This window comes from Sarcophilus harrisii, chromosome 3, assembly GCF_902635505.1.
Source record: "Sarcophilus harrisii chromosome 3, mSarHar1.11, whole genome shotgun sequence".
Classification (NCBI taxonomy): domain Eukaryota; kingdom Metazoa; phylum Chordata; class Mammalia; order Dasyuromorphia; family Dasyuridae; genus Sarcophilus; species Sarcophilus harrisii.
In genome coordinates, this window is record NC_045428.1 from 254,719,644 (window position 1) to 254,736,820 (window position 17,177).

Genomic DNA, 17,177 nt, shown 5'->3' on the forward strand with positions numbered 1-17,177 from the left:
CAATAAATCTTCTGATTTTATCTTTAAAGAAAGCAGAATTGATAATAAATGCTGCTTTGGAAATTTATGGAGCTATTCCTGCACTATTTGAATTTCCAGAGGTTAAAAAAAAACAAAACCTCAAACAATAACACCACCAACAATCACCAAAATCCCTGGCCAAAAATTTAACTAATTTTCAATGCTCTTTATCATTTTAAATGAGTTTCTGCCTCAGAACAGTGCTGTACTCATTTTAAATATTGGATTGTTTTTCTTTCAATAATAATGAAAGACCTTTGACCATCCAATAAAATGTTTAAACTCCAATTTTTTTCAAATACAGCATTTTATAATTTTTATCCATGAGAATATATATATATATATATATATATTTTTTTTTTTTGTCAAATCCAGATTCTACCATTTATCTAAGTTTATGTTGATAGGACAGGGAATATCATCTAGATACTTCCCAATCCTGATTTGACTAAGGAACTTCTAACAGTCACATTTCTCATTTTGTCTGGATTGAATGCTAGGCCTGGAGTTAGGAAGATTCATCTTGAGTTCAAATCTAGCCTCAGACACTTACTAGATGCGTGACCCCGACAAGTTATTTACCCCCTTTGCCTCAGTTTCCTCATCTATAAAATGAGCTGGAGAAGGAAATTACAAACTTCTCCAGTATCTTTGTCAAGAAAACTCCAAATGAGGTCACAAAGAATCAGACACAACTGAAAAATGACTGAACGATTACAGCAACAAGTTGTCATTATGATGCTGACTCAGTGCAGGGATAATAATAGCAAGAGAGAATGAGGAAAGGAGAGGGTGAGAGACAGGAACTTGTTTTTGGTTTTGCACAATACAAAACTTTGCATTTTCTGTTATGTGAGACTGAATGGGTTGAACTCAAAAAAGAATGATGAGTGTCTATTTTAGGTAGAACAGTCTGGATTAAAAAAAATTTTTTTTAATAACACAGTAGTCCTTGGCAAAGATTGTGGCTATATGATGGCTAATTTATGCAGTTTGGTATGGAATCAATTCATGTATCTAGTGTAGACAGTAATGCTAGTAGGGGAAATGACTGCACTTTATTCCTTTTAAACTCTTTTTTGTGTTCTGAATCAATAAGCATTTTTAGGTATGTACTATGTGAAAAGCATTCTTCTAGGGAAAAAAGTGAAAACTGGGCCATGACTTTAAAGAACTTATATTCTTTTTGAGGATATAAAAGAAAAAAAATATGGGTTAGAAATCTTGAAAGAAGCTTAGAATTCTAGGAGGTAGAGGTCAGTCAGTCCTGAATTTATGAAGCACCTAATGTGCTAAAGGTCTGGGAATATAAATAAAAGAAAAAAAAAGGAAATTAAAAACAGGGAAAAAATATCTCCTTCAACAAAACAAAAATGAAAACCAAGTCTCTTATGTATAAGTAACTTATGTACAGACAACTTATTACAAAGAAGTTATATACAAAATAAATTGGGAATAAAAGGGAAGGGGAAGCTAAAATTAAGGAGGATTGGAAAAGAATGCTTGCAGAAGGGAGAATTTCAGCTAATTTGCAAGAAGCCAGGGAAGCTAGGAGTCAGAGATGAAGAGCACTGTGGGCATCGGGGTAATAGGCAATGAAAACATTTGGAGTCCTATAGATGAATTATATCTCATATATCAGATGAAATGTCATGTGCAAGAAACAGTGAGAAGGAGTCACTGGATGTAGGAGTACCTCAGTGAGGTGGGAAGGAGGGGAATGAGATGTAAAAAGATGGAAAAGGTAGGAAGGGGCCCAGGTTATGAAGAGCTTTGAAAACCAAACAGAGAATTTGATATTTGATAGCAAGGATAATACCCATGTTGCAAGATTGGGTGATCAAGAAGTTAATGATACATCCAATATTAATTGGGAAATTAGGAAATGAAGAGAGTTTGAGGGAAAGAAATAATTCAGAGCCAGGTCATCTGATTCCATACCTACTCCTCCTTCCATTGGGCTACTTTCTTTTCACTGGATAAAATTATGTGATCCATTAGCTTCTGATATTTTCTTTCCTGTCTCTCTCTGTCTCTGTCTCTGTCTCTCTCTCTGTCTCTGTCTCTCTCTCTCTCTCTCTTTCTCTCTTTCTGTGTTTCTCCCTGTGTGTGTCTCTCTATCTCTGACTCCCTCTCTCCCCTGCCTTGGAAAAATAAAATACTATTAAAATTTTAAAAAAAGAATTAAAGTGCTATATATAGATATGAATTATTATCATCCAATTATATGTGATCATATTTTTATTTCTAATACAGTTTCACATCATAGGATTGTATGATTTGGGAACTAGATGGGACCATAGAGATTATTTGTTCAGCATCTTTCTTTTAGAGTTGAGGGAACCCAAATGTCACAAAAGAAATTAGTGACAGACACAGAGCTGAAACCTGAGTTCACACAGTAATTCCTGAAAAGGAAAAGGGTTATTTTTTTAATGGGGAGAATAGGCTTTCCTGATGTTGTTTCTTGATGTTGTTCTGTCATTCAGTCATATTGGACTCTTCTGGACTTCATGGACCATAGCATCCCAATATTATTTATGGGGTTTTCTTGCCAAAAATACTGAAATGGTTTGCCATCTCCTTCTCAACTGGCAAACAAAGGTTAAATGATTTGTCAAGGTCACATAGCTAGTAATGTCTGAAATCTGATTTGAATTCAGGTTTCCCTGACCCCAGACCCAGCATTCTTTCTATTAAGCTACCTATCTGCCCCTATGTCAGGGGTAGAGAATCTTTTTTTCTGCCTAGGGCCATTTGGATATTTATAATGTCATTCACTGGCCATTAAAAAAATAGCAACTTGGAGAACTCAAACAGTTGGAGGTTGTTGTGTCCAATTTTCAGCTTATTATCACCTTCCATTGATTTTACAAATGATTTCACAGGCCTTATAGTGCCCATGGGCAAACATTCTCCTCTCACGCCCTCTGTTGTTTAAGAAAAACAAATTATCCTCCTCTCCCATTAGCACACATCTTTTTCCTACCTTGGGTGTAGCCACCTGCAGATTCATCCCAAATTTAGCAGCACTCATCATGATGGAGTGAAGAATGTTGTTTCCATCACCAATCCAGCTGAGTGTGAGGCCTTTTAGATAACCATAATGTTCCTGTAAAGCAAGTGATGTAACAGATTAGGGCTGGGCGAAGACAAAGGAAAACCCATTAATTTGAAATGCTAGGTTTCTTTCTCTTCCTTCATGCCCTGCACCCAAAATAGAGGAAACATTTCCAGCTTAGATCTCAGCCACTTGGTACAAGATACTGTTCACAGCATATCAAGACCCATATTCTAAAATGTAATTTCAAATTTTAAAAGTCTATGATATAGGTGTTCACTCTACCATTGCATATTGCCATGAAATTGAAAAGAACGGCAACCACTGATCAATTTTTTAGGATGAATGTTACAAAATTATAAAGAATAAATTTGTCTCAAATGAGAAGATGCAACAGGCCACCTCCCCTCTCCTTTGCATAATTGTGTTATCAATAAGTGTGAAACATTGCTTATAGTTTCAGGGGGCAGTTGTGTATATTTTGACTGGTTTTGTTGAAGTTTTTCCCTTCTTTTTAAAAAGGTTATTCGTTATCAAGGATTGCTCTTTGGAAAGGGGAAAATTAGGGAATAAAGGAGAACAACTAGGTGATGCAAAAACAAAAATTATCATTCAAAATCTATTTTAAAAAGAAAATGATTTAATTATCCTAAATCCACTTAGTTTTAACTGAGTATCCCTAATTGTTCTTAAATAATAATTCCTATTTCTGTTGATCAGAAGCAGAGTCAGCAAGAGCCATTATTGGCTGACCCAAAGTTGATGAATAACTTAGTTATCCAAGGACACTGGTGAAAAGGAGAAAGAATGGTATTTTTCTCCAATATTTTTACATGCCCCATTATCACTTCATTAGTGTAACACTCATACAGAGGATGTTGCTATGTACACTGCATATAAACTTACACTATTTTTCTTTCAAAAAACAAGTGGAGTACTTAGAAGTACTCAGTACCTGGGTGGACAGCAGTAGAGATGATAGGAATGAAGACAGAAGAAAGCCTGAGGTAAACTTCAGGTACATTACATATGTGCATGGAGTTTTTCCTCTTCATTGGATAAATGAATGCAAGGAGGGGAACTTTTAGTTCATTCTACTGAGAAGTCATTTTAGCCATCCATGAGTAATTAGAGAATTACTTCAGGATTTTTCCAGCTGTTGTATGTCTAGAAACAAATGGCTGCTATGAATTAAATGAATTTTAAGATTCAGGGAAATGGACCACTTCCCTTAAATTGTGTTAATTGTACTATTATTTTAACTTGCTTCAAAGATAAATGGTTCACAAAAGAGCTGACATTTAATCTGTTTCATTCCAAGAATGGTATCAGGTTGGATAGAATGACCATGTAAATATTAATATCTGTTCAAGGACCATAAATTTAGAGATATAATGGATGTTGAAAGTCATCAAATCCAACCATTTTACAAATGAAGAAATTCATGTTAAGTGATTTGCCTAAGGTGGTATGTAAGCAGGATTAGGATTTGAATGCTGTTCCTCCAGATCCAGTTTTGTATTCAACCCAAGCATCAAATATTTTTAGATCCTCATTAGTAAAATCAGAGAACTTTTTCCCACACTTCCATTAATACAAAGTAACTGTTTACTGCAATTTGAATTATCTTTTTAGGGGGAGGTTATATCTGAAGGGAGGGGGATCAAAATCATCAGAGAGATTCTTTTCCTTATAGGGCAGAGGTTCTTGACCTGGAGTCCATGAACTTGAGATTTGTTTTATTTTTCTTTGCTTAATTATTTGATAAATGTATTTTATTTTAATATAATTTGTTTTCTTTGGCAATCCCATGTATTTTATTTCAAGTGATGGAGGAACAATTCCTTTAAAGACTGCGAAAAGAAATATTTTTAAAAGTAGCATACCTGGAGAGTGAGGTAATCAGCCAGAATTTGGATAGGATGGTACATCTCTGACAAACCATTGACAATTGGAACTGAAGCTTCCTTGGCTAAGTGGTCCAGATCAGAGTGTTTATACACACGAGCCAGAATGGCATCTGTCATGCTAGACAGCACTCTAGATATAGCAAACATAAAAGTTAAATAAATGAAAGATATTCTGAATATATAAGGAATAATATGTAATGAGAACCAGATGTGTCACTAACAATACAGTAGCAAGACCTTTCTCAAGACTGATGTTTAAAAGATAAAAGAACAAAAATGGACAATCTTATTTTGCTCAACTGAACATGATCTTGCTCTGACACATGGCTGTAAAATAGATTAAAGTAGATTGTTGGTACAGCAAACGTGATAATAATTGATCACACATAAAAGAGAAGGAACATCCAGTCACCAACAAAGTCAGAGAATTTGAAGAGATAGAAGGTGCAAACTTTTAACAGTGAAAAACAAAGCAAGAAAAATCAGGGAACATTGAAGGTTATTGTATTGATATGTAGCTGCTACTATTGATTTGTTATTACACAAATGAATATTTAATTGTACTTCAGTTGAAAACTATGGCTGATACTAAATATGGAAGTAATCTCTCTTCTAACTGCTAGGAGACAGAATGACTATTGACGCCAAAGTTCCTTCTGGAGAGGTTAGAGATATAATGAAAATGTACTTCAATTGAACCACAACCATAAATATAGCCTATGTCAGGAAACCTGAACAAATATCTATCTCCATTGTTTGCAAAAGTCATGTGAGATCTATTTTTCTAACACACATAAATAATAGCAAATAATAATCCTCTAGAGCAGGGCTTCTTGAATTTTTTCCACTTGTGACCCCTTTTCACCTGAGAAATGTTAATGTAAATATATCTAGGTATATAAAATAGGTATACAAATCAAACATTTACTGGTAATAAATCATTCTGAAAACAATTCTTTAGTATACATATAATCTAACTTTTTTATTAAAGATGAAAACAAAATTTCATAATAATGGATAGATGCCCTGTTTATTTTTACATAAAGAATTAAATTTTGGCAGAATATTTGCTACTTTTTTATAATTGTCAAATTCTTTGTGATCCCCCCATATATAGTTATGGTGACTCCATTTGGGGTTGTGATCCACAGTTTAAGAAGCTTTATTCTAGGTAATACAAACTTTCAAGCCAGCCCTCAAAAGTTTATTTAATTCATTAAGAACTTTGAAGCACAGTAGTAATACTGTAGACTCTAACTGCCATATTTAATAATGAGCTTGTGGAAAATTAATTAAGACTGCATCTTGGAATGCCAAGAATGCATGTCCCTGACTGGCTTCTCCTTTCTTTCCCTATCATTCACTTACCAAGCAGTGAAAATGAAAACTACTCCAACCTCCCAAAAAGTAGTACTAATTCCCCATTCTATAAGGTGAGACAATGGGGAGTCGAGGGAAATCAAAAGTTCAACTTTCTATATATCCCAGGAAATAGTCCAATAAATTAATAAATACTTATTTAATGTTTACTATGATCCTAGCATTGGCTAGGGATGAAAAGAAGATGCAAGATAGTCCCTGTCCTCAAGGAGTTTATAATCAGGCTATTCATTATCTTTACAGACTTTCTAGTAATTCCATCATATTTCTCTTAAGGCCCCTAGGAATTATATCAGTAAAACACTTTCCATAAAACTTTCACTGAACTAACAAACACCACAACCACTAAAACTATAGTCCCCATATTCTACCATTTGAAAGGCAGATACTTCATCTTTACTACTCCAAAAGTTTTTCCACTGTAAATTATGACTCAGACTATATGAAGCAGTGTATAGGACTAGGATGATAGATAACAAATTTGGAAAGGATTCAGAAAACCTTTTTAGATTGCTTTAACATTTACCCCTTACTACCACTCTTACCCTTCTCCTCCAAAAAAAAAGATGTTATGAGTAAATGGACTCCCTAACTACAGTTAAATGGTCATTTGGTCATTTTCAAATTAATCTAAATTAATTTATCTAAATTTAATTTAGATCTAAAATTAATCTAAAATTAATAATGTAATTATGTATAGCATATATACATATATATAAATATATATATATATATGTTAATAATAAAGGTATACTCTATCCAACATATGCTTAATTATCTCTCCAAACAAGAAATTTGATGACTACTATTTGCTTCTATCCACATGTGGACAAATGACATTTTCAGGAAGAATTTAGAAAGTTTTGCCTCACTCTCACAACAAAGGCTGAAATCAAGACAAGAAACTAAAGTAAGGACAAGATATTTTCATTGTTCCAGAAAAATGAAAGTAAGAACTTCCAAAGAAAAAGACAAATGGAACCAAGATGGTGGAGAGAAGCCAGAAAATTGGCTGAATTCTTCCCAGTTTCCCTCAGAGACAACACTAAATCAAGCCTCTAAACAGAATTTGGAGTAACAGAATCCACAACAATTCAGAGTAAAACAATTTTCCAGCTTAAGATATCTTGGAAAGACTTCAGGAAGGGTTTGTCTTCCTTGAGCATAAGGAGAGTATGATCCAGACAAGCACAGTGTAGCTAATGGGAGCCAAAGTGCTGACCAGCTGCAGAGGCCCTTCCATCCTAGCTCAGTAGACCAGCTGTGAGACCTCAAACCCAAGTGCAGAAGTCAAATTGTGAGCCCCTGATCCCCAGCACAACAGATGGGACTAGGTCAAGCCAACCCAACAGAGTGGGAAAGCAGGCAGCATCTCCTACCCCAATAGCAAAAGCCAGAGAGAGGCCCCTGTTCCCCTGCAAAAGAAGCTTGGGGCAGTCTCCCTAGGAGCAGCATTCAATTTTTAAAAATGAGGGAAAAAAAGCAAAAAGGGCCCAACTATAAAAAGCTACCACAGCCCCAGGGAAGATCAGAATACAAAATACCTATCTGAATTGGTGTCAAGCTCAAAAGTTATTCTTGGAAAAGCTCAAAAAGAATTTTTTAAAAAAATCAAATAAAAGAGACAAGAAAGAAAAATTGTGGGAAAAATGAGAGCTATGCAGGAGAATTATGATTTTACAAAAGATAACAGCTTGGGGACAACAGTGTGGAAAAGGAAGCACAAAAATTGACTAAAAAAACAACTTTTTAAAAAATAGAATTGACAAAATGAAAAAAAAATCTACCAAACAAAACAACTCCTTTAACAGTAAAATTAGCCAAATGGAAAAGGAAGTAAAAAGACTAACTGAAGAAAACAATTCATTAAAAATTAGAATGGGCAAATGGAAGCAAATGCATTAATGAGACATCAAGAATCAGTCAAACAAAATTTTTAAAAATGAAAAAAGAAGAAAATATAAAACACCTGATTGGAAAAACAATTTATGGAAAATAGATTCAGGAGAATTATTGGATTACCTGAAAGCCATGATTAAAAAAACAACAACAACAACAAAAACCAATATCTTTCAAGAAATCATAAAATAGTCATTGAAAGAAACTACTTATCACTTCCCAAAAGAGACCTCACAAATAAAAACTCCAAGGCATATTGTAGCTAAATTCCAGAATTATCAGGTCAAGGAGAAAATATTGCAAGCAGCCTATTTTACTCAAACAATTCAAATATAAAGGAGTCATAGTCAGGATTATTCAGGATTTAGCAGCTTCCACTTTAAAGAATCAAAGGGCCTAGAATATGATATCCTGAAGGATAGAGAAACTTGGACTGCAGCTAAGAATCAACTCCAGCAAAATTAAACATTATCTTTCAAGGGAAAAGATGAATATTAAATGAAATAGAGAATTTTCAATCATTTTTGATGAAAAGATCAAAGCTGAACAGAAAAAAAATGATCTTCAAATACAAGATTGAAGAGAAGCATAAAAAAAGATAAACAGAAAAGAAAAAAAATACATTAGTTAGATATTGAATTGTTTATATCCCTACACAAGAAGTTGATACTTGTAACTCTTGAGAACTGTATCTTTGTTAGTTAGGGGGGGTATTCATTAACAGAGGAGGTATGTTGACTTTGATGTGATGATATAAAAAAGAAATTAAGGGGTAGAAAAAGGATTGTACTAGGAGAAGAGAAAAGAAGAGGGAGAATGGGGTAAGTTATATCACATAAAGAGGCACAAAAAGATCTGTTTCAGTAGAGGGAAAGAAAGGAAGGGGATGAACATTGTTTGAAACTTAAACTCATAGGCTTTACCTCAGAGAGAAAATAACATAAACCTTGTTGAGCACAGAAATTTATCTTACCCTATAGGGAAGTAGGAGAGAAAAGGGAAAAGAAAAGGGAAGAAGGAAGACTGATGGAAGGGGAGGGCAGAAATGAAAGGGGAAAGGGGTAAAAAAGGAGGGGCTGACAGAAAGGAAGGCAGAGTGAGGAAGGTCAGAACCAAAGAGAAAGATAGATTTTGAAAGTAAATGAAGAGTGAAAGAAGATGATATTTGAGAATGGAATTTATATTCCAGACCATGGTTCAAGAATATGGGAATGACAGACTCAGCCATTAAATGAAATGCTTTTAACGAAGACTAGAAAAATAAATTTGCCTGGAATCTTGCATCTTTAATCTTAGAGCTTTAAATTGAAAAGACAGGAAAGAAAGAAAACTACTTAAAATTACTGAGATTGATATAATAAATAGTAACTAATGTAGGGAGAAGAATTGCAGAATAATAACAATAGCATTATTATTAATCATAATATTAATACCTAGAGCATTTACATAGTACTTTAACAAGTGTCATATTTTTTTATAGAAAAGATGCCCAGAAATGCACAGCAGACAAAAATCTAAAGAAAGGAGCTAGCTTAAAATCCATTATTTCAGATGTCTATACAAAAATTTATAAAGTATGAGTAAGAAACAAAATTAAACTATTAAGAGGAGATAAAAGTGACTTCATAGGTATCACTGGTGGAATGAGACCCATGACTAGAGTATGATTTTGGAAGGATATTGTTTTTGTTTTTTTAATTAAAGCTTTTTATTTACAAAACATATGTGTGAGTAATTTTTCCAACATTGACCCTTGCAAAATATTTTGTTCCAAATTTTCCCCTCCTCCTCCCCAACCCCTCCCTTAGCTGGCAGTTAGTCCAATATATGTTAAATATGTTAAAATACATATTAAATCCAATATATGTATACATATTTATACAGTTATCTTGCTGCACAAGAAAAATCAGATCAAGAAGGAAGAAAAAGAAAAACTGAGAAAGAAAACAAAATGCACGCAAATAACAACAGAGAGAGTGAGAGTGCTATGTTGTGTTCCACACTTTATTCCCATGGTTCTCTCTCTGGGCATAGATGGCTCTCTTCATCACTGAACAAGTTTAACTGGTTCGAATCCTCTCGTTGAAGAGAGCCACCTCCATAAGAATTGATCGTTATATACTCTTTTTTGTTTTTGTGTATCTCCTAGTTCTGCTCATTTCACTTAGTAACAGTTCATATAAATCTTTCCAGACTCCAGTCTGGTCATTTCTGCTGGTCATTTCTTACAGAACAGTTATATTCTATAACATTCATATACCATAATTTATTCAACCATTCTCCAACTGATGGGTATCTACTCAGTTTCCAGTTTTTTTGTCACAACAAAGAGGGCTGCCACAAACATTTTTGCATATACAAGTCCCTTTCCCTCCTTAGAAATAAAAAGACTATCTTAATCTAACTTTGTTTCACAGATAAGAATACTTGGATTCAGAGCAGTTAAATAACTTACCCATCCATCTCTGATTGTATAATCCTTACCAATGTGCCTTATGAATTATTTTACTCACAAAAGCCATTTAAACACGAAAATTGATACATTCAGAAACTTTAATAGTGTCTTCTTTTGGAGTTGTGTAACATCTCTCCTAAGGAGTTCATTGAATCTGTTTCTGAATCTGAAAATTTTGCAATGGACTTTGGCAAAAAGGAATAACATTCCGACCAAAAAGGATGATTATGAGGTGTTTGGCTGACACAAACTTGGAAGGCTTAGCCACAATATCTCAGATTATGAAATCAAGCTTACAGGCAATCTTGACAGGATAGAATGCTGGATAGATATCAACAAGATGGAATCAACAGGGATAAAAGTGAACCAGAAATGAAATACAATGGAAATCTAGAAACTAGTTTTGTTTCATTGTTTTTTTCTCAACTGTACTATCATGAGAATATTAATTAAGGAAGGAAGGAAGAAAAAGAAGGAAAGAAAAAAGGAAGGAAGGAAAAAAGAAAGAAAAGGAAGGAAGGAAAGAAGGAAGGAAGAAAGAAAAAGAGGGAGGGAGGGAGGGAGGGAGGAAGGGAGGAAGGGGATGAGGAAAGGAGGAAGGGAGGAAGGAAGGAAGTTAAACATCACTGAATATGGTTAAAGCCATAATTAGGTAAAACCACCTGAGCACTAGAAGATCAAATACTGAAGCTAAAGAAAGGTTAAATATTTTGGTCACATGATGGGAAGGCAGCACTGATTGGAAAAGAACCCCAGGATGGGAAATACTCAAGGCAAAAGGAGAAAAGCATAGCATGAATAGATAATATCATGGAAACAATGAGCATAAGCTTGAATAGACTTAGAAAGATAATGGAGAATAGAAGGGCTTGACGTGCTGTGGTTCCATGGGGTCATGAAGAATTGAACATGACTGCTTGACTGAACAACAGACCTGAAGTAAATTCAGTTGGAAGGAAGAGGTGGCAATAATGAACAGTGGGGGAGAGATGGTGGCACAGAGTCACCAGATGACATAGATATTATGGCTATAGGATGGTCCCACTGTTGGGTAGGACAGAATACCCTCAGAGAGGATTGTAGATCAATTGTGTCCCATGCTTCAAGGAAGAATAATGAGAAAAGATGAGGAAACATAGAAGTGTGCTCTCCCAAGAAGAGGCACAAGGCTCATGCTGATACCTGAGGCAAAGTCATATTCAACCCATACTAGTTCTGGTTCTGCATATGAAAATTATTGGATTTTTTAATTGAGCCAATCATACACCATGAGTGTGACACACTGATAAAAATGCAATTAAAAAATCATGCTGTACAGACAACAGAAAGTAAGATAAACTTCATTTTGCACTAGTCAGATTATATCTAGAACACTATTTAGTTTTTGACACTTAAATTTTAAAAAATCTACCTGATAATCTATTTCTCTCCTTTCTTTTAATCTTCTTCTTTCCCTGATTACTTGGGCATATGTTTCACATTCTCCTCTAACATCATATTTTAAGTAACATTTTTTTTTTTTGCTGCATTCTTTCCCAAGAATTTTTCCTTTATTTTTTTGTCATTATATGTCTATTCACATCTAGTCTATGATGATGCTATGTGATGGTATTCTCTGATTCATAAGCTAAATCTTTGTTTCTTCTTTGCATTCACACTTAATAAGTGTTTATTGATTGAATGCTGAATGAAGAGTTGGGTTTGATTTTGCATGATCTTAAAAACAATTACTGTAGCACACTGACCCTCAGTTTCTCCATCCATAAAATAGGAGTAATGATATATATATATATATATATATATATGTTGCTTGAGGCAATTGGGGTTAAGTGACTCTCCAGGGTCACACAGCTAGGAAGTGTTAAGTGTCTGAGGTCAGATTTGAACTCAGGTCCTCCTAACTTCAGAGCTGGTGCTCTATCCACTGCACTATCTAGTATTTTTATATTTCTTACCTTACATGGGAAGATCTAAAGACATAAGACAAATAATTTTGAAAGTGTTTATATATATATATAATGCATATGTATACCAATATATACATACATGCATATATATATATATATACTATTATTATAAATAGAAAAAAGCATTTTACATGAAAGTAAAAGATGTGGGTACTAGTCTTAGTCCTGCTAAAAACTTTATTTTTAATAGTATTTTATTTTCCAAATAGAAGTAAAGATAGTTTTCAACATTTATTTTTGTAAGATTTTGTGTTCTACAAGGTTGTTCACTATTGCCATTACTATTCAATATTGTATTAGAAATGTTAGCTTTAGCAATAAGAGAAGCAAAATAAATTGAAGGAATTAGAATAGGCAATGAGGAAACCAAATTATCATTCTTTGCAGATGATATGATGGTATACTTAGAGGATTCTGGAGAATTAACTAAAAAACTATTAGAAACAATTCACAACTTTAGCATTTCTTATAGAACAATAATATTCCATAGTATTCATATACCATAACTTATTCAAGCCATTCTCCAATTCCAATGTTCTCTTGGTTCTGCTTACTTCACTCAGCATCAGTTCATGTAAGTTTTTCTAAACTTTCCTGAAATCAGCCTATTCGTTATTGTATTCAGTTAATATTCTATTAATTTCATATATGATAACTTATTCAGCCATTCCCCAATTTATGGGTAACCACTCAATTTCCAGTTCCTTGACCCTACAAAAAGAATTGCTACAAACATTTTTGCACATATAGGTTCTTTTCCCTTTTTATTATGTCTTTGGGATACAGACCAGGTAGAGACACTGCTAGATCAAAGGGTATGCACAGTTTGGTGGCCCTTTGGGCAAAGTTCCAAATACTTTCCAGGTGAACTTGGACAAGGCTATTGACCAATTTGTATTCTCTCTTTCCCTATCTGTAAAATAGAGATAGTAATATATGCTTAAGGGGGACTTCAAAGGGCTTTTATGAAGATCAAAAGTGAAAGTAACTTAAAAACTTTATAGTAGCAATGAACATAAAGTTCACATATACAAATGTGGGTTCCTACCTTTTATTTAAATTTTGCTGCATTTTATCAAATAGCTTTCACAAATATCATAAAAGCAGGTTGTTATAGAAAGAACAGAGAATTCAAAATTAGAAGGTCATAAAGTTAGTTGGTGACAGAGCCAATAAGTGAAATGGCTGGTCTTCTAGTTAAAGTAGAAAAAAGAATAAAAATATTCCTAGTAAGACTTCATTTTAGAGACTGATTCTAAGTCTGGGGTTATAAAGTCCAGGACCATCCTATTACTCTATCTTTGTTACTGAAGCATGTGCCAATGTTTTCTCTGTTCCAGTATCTTGCTGATGTAAAAATGAGATCTTGCAGAAACATGAAGAGTATGGGGTAGCCCTCAAGTTGTTTTTCCCCAATAAATGAGAGTCATTAGCCAGCAACAAAGTTTTAAAAGCTAAATATTGCTTTATTATATTGTCAGCAGAAATGCATTTTAATTTTATTTCACTCAAAGAAGCTATAAATCATGGAGGATTTGGGGGGCGGAGCTATTAAAGGTTTTTTTAAAAGACCTTTTATTAGAAACATTGATAAACATGTAACTACATCAGGGCTCAAGAAACTTTAAGCCACCTGGAGTTTTATATAATCTCCCATCAATTTAAAAGACAATTCTCAAAGGCTATGAAAGCTTTTTTAAAGCTTTTTTAAAATAAGTGCTACAAATGAAAAGTTATCAATGCTTAAAATACTTTGTCCCTACTATAATGAGACCCTGAATATTGTTTTGGATCAAGAGAAACTAAAGAATTGATTCCTGAGTCAAGCAGGCAGTACATGCTGATAGAGATCAGTTTAGCTCCAACCTCCCTCCCTTTGGGGAGGTGGTCCAATCTGAAATCCAAGTTATGCCAAATTCCCAAGACCCACCCTCTGTAGGGGTCTCCATCATCCTCACCTTGTCATGTCCTGTCAGGAATATCAGTCATGTCCCTGAGACTAAATTTTCCCTCTAAAATAATTCATAGCTCATGATTTTGCTGCTACCCTCATTTGAGTCAGCCCACCATGACATTCTGCCCTGTGGTGTCTTTCTCTTTATTCCCTGCCAATGCCATGTTGTATCTCCCATAACTCCACTCTGCTTTCCAACCCCACTTCTCTTCCTTACAGCTAACTCTTTTAGGGTGCTGAGTCCCTTTCAGGATTTAGTCTGCCAGCTAAGGGCTTGCCCCAACCTCATAGGGTACTCCTTCCTATTGGGAAATTGTGAGTTCTACTGAGGAACTTGTCTTTCATATGCTCTCCCAACTCTATTTCATATTTACTATTCCCAGTGTCTATTATATCCCTTCATTTTGTCTATAAGCTATTCCCCTAAATAAATATACCATTTGCCAAAGAGAATGGGCATTGTGAATTCTTTACATGACCAAATCCTAACTTTGGGTGCCTATCATCATCTGGTGACAAATCCCATACCATAGATCACATCACTTCCCCTCACTAGTGATGCTCTTGAAGCAGGTTGTGTCCCTTTAAAAAACTGTATTTCCTTTTGAACTATGATCCCTTTCAGATTCTCAGCCCCTCTTGGGGAGCATAGCCTCCCTAGATAAGTTATCTTTCCAGGATGTCAGGGCCTTTGATTCATTTAGAAATCCTGGTTAAAAAGCACCCCTTTGAAGTGTTGTTAATTCCAATAGGAGATCCAGGCTGTCCCAGCCCCCACTGAGTCTGACCTGCTTGGGCTGTTCCAATCCCCATTGGGTCTGACCTGCTTGGGCTGTCCCAGCCCCCACTGGATCTGACCTGCTCAGGCTATCCCAGCCCCCACTAAGACCCAATATAACAGCTTCCTTCAACAAAGGTCTTTTGCAGATGGACCTAGATAGCTCACTCAGCTATCAGGACCCTTCTGTCCACTGAGAACTGCATTCTCTCAGTGCAAAACTCCATTTTCCAATAGATCTGCCATTAAAGAAGTCAGTCTCTTGGTAAATTGATTTCTATCCAACAATAAACTTTTATTTTGCAATTAATATTCAGGAATGAGTGAATTCTTTCACTCCTAAAACCTGCAGCCGATTTAAAGGGGATTTTAAACAACTCTCTTATAGCCGCTAACTAACTTCTAAACTACCAGGAATCTAGACCATTCAAACCACATCATTCTTACTTCCAATTTTCATTTTTGTTGAAAAATGAAGAGAAAGACAAAGATAGAGAGATAAGGAGAGAGAAACAGAGACAAAGAAAAAGACAGAAAGACAGAAACAGACACAGAGAGAGAGAGAAAGAGAAGGGGGGAGGGGAGTCTCTTTGTCCACGGCTGCTCACCTTCAGACAATCATGGCCATCTTTTATTAGCATTAGCAAAATTTGGTCTCATTCCTTATGCTTATTGCATTTGCATTTTTCGTTCTAACCCAAATATAGAACTACAGAATAATCCGCACAGCATGGTTATTATAAAATGTTACGGTCTCAGGCTTAGATGAACTAGTTCGGAAAGAGAACAAGCATAGATAGAATTAATCTTATCTTTCTTCAATAATAAAAGATTTTATAGTATATGTGCATCCTATTTCTTCTTTTTTATATTTATTTCATTTTATTTGTGGGGGGTCATGAGATTGACATATGACCTAGATCCGATTGAGATTTCTGTCTCTTTGTTCAAAGCCAAATTGTCAACAGTCAGGTCAAAACTGCCACCATTCTATTGAATTTAAAGGGAAGGTGAAGGAGTAGGAAATGAGTCTATCATATGCCAAAAATTGTACTGAAATCTTTCATAAATATTTTATATGATGCTCACAACAATTCTGTGATGGGGTCAGGATAGCAATTCCTAGTTTGAAATAAATGTGTCACATCCACAATGGTCATTCTCTTTGCCAAAAGGTAGATTTATATAGGGGAAGAAGTTACAGACAAAATGAAAAGATACAATAGACACCAGGAATGGTAAATATGAAATAGAACTAGGAGATCATATAGTTAGCAAAGAAAAAGACAAGTTGCCCAAGGGAACTCACAATTAATCAGGAGAAAAGAAATACTCCATGAAGTGGGCTTAAGCCATTGACTGGCAAGCTAGCCTAAGCAGCGATAGCTAAAGTAAGGAGAAAGAAGTCATTAAAGGAAAGGCACTGTGAGGAGGGAGAGAAAGTAACCTCTGGTCTTAGTCCTGAAAAAAAATAGCAAAGATCTTCAGTCCTGAGAAGCCAAAACAGAACTCAGAGGGAAGATCAAAGAGCCAGATGGAATATATCTGGCAGACCTGGTCTCAGATATGCTAATCAATATCTCAGAAGATTGTTTAAAGATGCAAAAGGAAGGATGGAGAGACAAGAGTTCCATTGTCACCATCACTCTATGCAAAAAGGATACTGTTATTAGAATTGGTAATATCTAATTTAGCCAGATGGGCTTCTTTCTGATGGGGGAAGAATGTCAATTCACATCACTTGGGAGGTAG

The 17,177-nt window shown here is 34.9% G+C and overlaps 1 protein-coding gene across 1 annotated transcript in view; it reads right to left on the bottom strand.

Moving 5' to 3' along the window:
* The window catches only part of OTC (ornithine carbamoyltransferase), a 69,179-nt gene that overhangs the window by 12,070 nt on the left and 39,932 nt on the right, over positions 1–17,177 (bottom strand). The window contains exons 5-6 of the mRNA XM_031959430.1: positions 4,969–5,122; positions 3,011–3,133 (exon numbers count right to left, since the gene is read on the bottom strand). Coding sequence (XP_031815290.1) covers positions 3,011–3,133; positions 4,969–5,122 — 277 coding nt within the window. The remainder of the gene's footprint in view (positions 1–3,010; positions 3,134–4,968; positions 5,123–17,177) is intronic.